We start from the raw sequence: 4,352 nt of genomic DNA on the forward strand, positions 1-4,352 counted from the left end.
TGGAGGTTGGTGTGTCAGAATTAGTGACTGGCTCAGGACAGGGCAGGCTTCAGAACTGTTGTACATAGGGTTGCTATGGGTCACAGGCGACTCAACCACACATAACAACAACACAACAATGGTGCAAGAAAATGAAAAGGATCTAATGATTAAAAACTTTAGCTGTGATCTCTAAAAAGGCATAAATTCGTAGGGCACACCTGACCAAATAGTATGCAGAATATACATAGAAGTTAGAACTGGTCTCCTGGGCTACCAACAACTCGGTTCTTCAGTGCAATTTCAAAGGGGTCCTGGGAAATGTAACGTCACAATTTTCTAGCTTTTTATATTTTGTTGAAAATGACTTATAGACATGTATCCCAATCCCCATTCTTAATCAGTGACAGTAATTCAATCTTCACCAATCTCAATTATTCCGAGTCTGTGACACTCCATGACAGTCAGTGTGGACCTGACCTTGGCCTCTGCCTTGGGGGGCGGGGGGCCTATCACTGCTGACTTAGCCTTCTCCGAAGAATGGCAGCCAGTCTTGGTCTGTTTTCATTTACTGAGGATGTGTGAGCCTTGGGAGGGTGTGGCTGAGCGAGAACAGGCAGACTTGAGCTGCTCATCCTCTTGGGCTTCTCTGAGGGCCCCATGGGCAGTGCCCCTTGCTGCAGGCTGGGGACTCTGATGCCCTTTGCAGAGTGCAGCCTCACCAGGCTTTTTCCGCCAGGATTACTGACTGTGGCAGCAGAGGTTAGGCTGCCCTGGCTGAGGGAGTCCCGTGACAGGGGGAAACTTCCACTGAGCTTCCTAAGCTCCAGGAGCTCTTCTCTGGCTTGACTCAAGGCCTCTGTCAGTTCAAAGCGTTCTTCACATTCTCTGCGCACTGTTTCCTGAAGAAAAGTGTTCTGAAAATAGAAGGAAAAACCCCATCAAAACGCCCTTCGCTTTAAACAGTGTACCTAACAGAATCGTTATCGGTGGTACAAATGGAGAACTGAACTAGAAACGAGAGGCCTGCAGCATGGTCCACAGAGAGCTGAGCTGCTAATAGAAAGGTGGTGCCCTCTGGAGATCTGAATCGCAGATCGGCTCCGGGGAGAACGCCAGGCAGCGTGTACCGTCCACAACTGCTGCAGACTCAACGGAGGGGCAGCCGGGAGTCAGTTCCAGCTGGGTGGCAATGAACATGAGAGTGTCTGTTTTCATTTTTAATTCTTTAGCTGCCTCTGTAGATACTCGCCAACAGAAAGTCAGAAAGGCACATGATTAGGGAAGCTAGAAAGTACTTTAAGTAATTAATTACCTGGCTCAACTCTTCATGTTTTTAGAGAGGAATTAACCAACGGAAATGGTGGAGCTGGGGGCTGAAACATAGGACTTCTGATGTGGGGGGTTTCAATTCATTTGTGTTTCATGTCTTTGTCTTCTGTGTATTGAACCCTGAATACACTGTGTCTAAGAACCGATGACTGGAGAGTCATTAACTACATTATCCTGCCTCTAAGTCTGAAGGTACATGGAAATTTACAATGCAAATAGGGAAAACAGCTTTAATTACAAATGGGAAAGAATAACAAGTAGACCAACTATGGCAATTAAATCGCAAAATCAGTTACTTTCTATAATGATTCCTAAATCATTATATGAAATGCAGGCTGGATTTAGGAGAGGCCGTGGCACTAAGGATATAATGGCTAATGTCAGATGGATCTTGGCTGAAAGCAGAAAATACCAGAAGAATGTCTATCTGTGTTTCATTGACTGTGCAAAGGCTTTTGACTGTGGATCACAACAAACTGTGGCTGACTCTGAGAAGAATGGGAATCCCAGAACACTTGATTCTGCTTATGAAAAACTTATAATTGGACCAGGAGGCAGTTGTCAGAACAGAGTAAGGAAACACTGCATGGTTCAAAATTGGGAAGGGTGTGTGTCAAGGATGTGTCCTATCTCCATATCTTTTTCAATCTATATGCAGAACAGATTATCCAGGAGGCTGGGTTCTATGAGGAGAAGTGTGGTATCAGGATTGGAGGTAGACCCATCAACAATCTAAGTTATGCAGACACAACCCTGCATGCTGAAACTGAAGAGGACCTGAAGCAAGGACTACAGCCTTCAATATGGATTGAAGCTCAACCTCAAGAAAACAAAGATTCTCACCACTGGGCCGACTGGCAGCATCATGATAGTTGGTGAAGAGATTGAAATTGTTGACAGCTTCAGTTTGCTTCACTCCACAATCAACACTCTTGGTTATCAGCAGCCAGGAAATTAAAAGACGAATTGCATTGGGAAAGTCTGCTGTCAGAGAGCTCTCCAGAGTACTGAGGAGCAAAGATGTCAGTCTGGAGACAGACCATGGTCTTTGCCATTGCTTTCTATGCATCAGAGAGTTGGACAGTGAATAGAGATGACAGAAAGAGAATTGATGCCTTTGAGTTGTGGTGTTGGAGAAGAGTAGTGAATATACTATGGACTGCTAGGAGAACAAACAAGTTCATCCTGGAGAAGGTGAAGCCAGGGCTGCTCCTTGAAAGCAAGGATTCTGAAGCTCTGTCTTACATACTTTGGACATGTTGCAAGGCAGGATTAGTCCTTTGAAAGGGACATCATGCTTGGGAGGGTGAAGGGACAGTGCAGGAGAGGAAGATCCTTGATGAGATGGATTGATTCTGTCACTGGGGTAATGGAGATAGGTGTGTCAGAGACAGTAACATTGGCAAGAGATAGAGCACGGTTTAAGGCTGTTGTACATAGGATGGAAGCAACCCAGTGGCACATAACAACAATAACAACAACAACGGCAACAATTTTTCCTAAAAGGAATTCAAACATAGTGGCCATTTGGTTTTTTTGGATACAATATGCTGGAGGATAGTCCATAGAGTGTTGAGATGCTAATAAAAATGACAAGCAAATGCAATGATCAGAAAATGGGCAACTAAAAGTGTGAAGAAGAATGGAGAAGGATGGGAATCTTCATCCACTACCAGTTGTGTTGTTAGGTGCCATCAAGTTTCCCAAGACTCATGGTAATCCTACGCTCAACAGCTCTGAACCTGCCCTGTCCTGAGCCACTCTCACCGAATCCGACACACCTACCCACACTGCTCAAGTGACCATCTCATTTGGGGTCTTCCTCTCCTGTGCTGTCCCTCTGCCCTTCTTCAAGGACAAATCCCTCCTGGCCACATGACCAAAGTATGTGAGACAGAGCTTCAAAATCCTAGCCTCCAAGGAGAAACTTGGTTTTCTCCTCTCCAAGGCAGATCTATTTGTTTCTTTCTTTTTTTTTTTTTTTTTTTTTTTGGCAGTCCATGGTATGTTCAATACTCTTCTCCAGCACCACAACTCAAAAGCATTGATTCTTCTTCTGTCACCTTAATCATTGTCCAGCTCTCTGATACATAGCAAGTAATTGTGAAGATCATGGCCTGGATCAGGTGCTCCTTAAGTTTCTACACTGATATTGTTGCTTCTTAGTACTTTGGAGGGGTCCCTGACAGCAGATTTTCCAGTGCAATTCATCTTTTGATTTGTTGACTGCTGGTGCCAAGAGTGTTGACTGTGGCACCAACCATGCTATAATTGTTAACAATCTCAACTCTTCTCCTTCTATCATGGTGCTTCCAAATGGCCCAGTGGTAAGAATATTTGTCTTCTTTTTTTTTTTTTTGAATATTTGTCTTCTTGATGTTGAGCTTCAATTCATGTTGAAGACTATAGTCCTTGACCTTCTGCAGCAAGCACTTCAGGTTCTCCTCAGTTTCAGCAAGCAGGGTTGTTTCATGTGCATTGCTCAGGTTATTGATGAGTCTTCCTCTAATTTTGATGATGCCACATTCTTCCTCATAAAGCCCAGCCTCTTGATTAATCTATTCCCCATGTAGATTGGAAAGGTATGGATACAGGGCACATCCCTGATGCATTTCTTTCCTGATCCTGAACCGTGCAGTGTTTCCTTGCTCTGTTCTGAGAACTGCTTCCTGGTGTTGCATAAGCACCATCAAGTGTTCTGGGAAGCACCATCAAGTGTTCTGGGATTCTCATTCTTCTCAAAGTTTGCCACAATTTGTTGTGATCCACACAGTCAAATACCTTTGCATAGTCAGTGAGACACAGACAGATCTTCCTTCTGGCCAAGATCCATCTGACATTGGCCATAATTTCTCTAGTGCCATGACCTCTTCTAAACCTAGCCTGTATGTCTGGTAATTCTTGGTTGATGTACTCCAGTAGTTTTTAGATAACTGTCAGCAGGATTTTTCATGTGTGTGATATTAGTAATACTGTTCAATAATTTCTGCATTCTGTTGGGTCACCTTTTCTTGGAATGGGAACAAATATGGATCTCAAAT

General features: G+C 43.9%; 1 protein-coding gene across 1 annotated transcript in view; it reads right to left on the bottom strand.

Moving 5' to 3' along the window:
• Positions 1–491: 491 nt before the first annotated feature.
• The window catches only part of LOC102844561 (leucine-, glutamate- and lysine-rich protein 1-like), a 234,812-nt gene continuing 230,951 nt past the window's right edge, over positions 492–4,352 (bottom strand). Inside the window, exon 12 of the mRNA XM_006897783.1 lies at positions 492–896. Within this exon, the coding sequence (XP_006897845.1) occupies positions 492–896 (405 nt within the window). The remainder of the gene's footprint in view (positions 897–4,352) is intronic.

This window comes from Elephantulus edwardii, unplaced genomic scaffold (assembly GCF_000299155.1).
Source record: "Elephantulus edwardii isolate Elephantulus edwardi_28Jun2011 unplaced genomic scaffold, EleEdw1.0 scaffold00215, whole genome shotgun sequence".
NCBI lineage: Eukaryota > Metazoa > Chordata > Mammalia > Macroscelidea > Macroscelididae > Elephantulus > Elephantulus edwardii.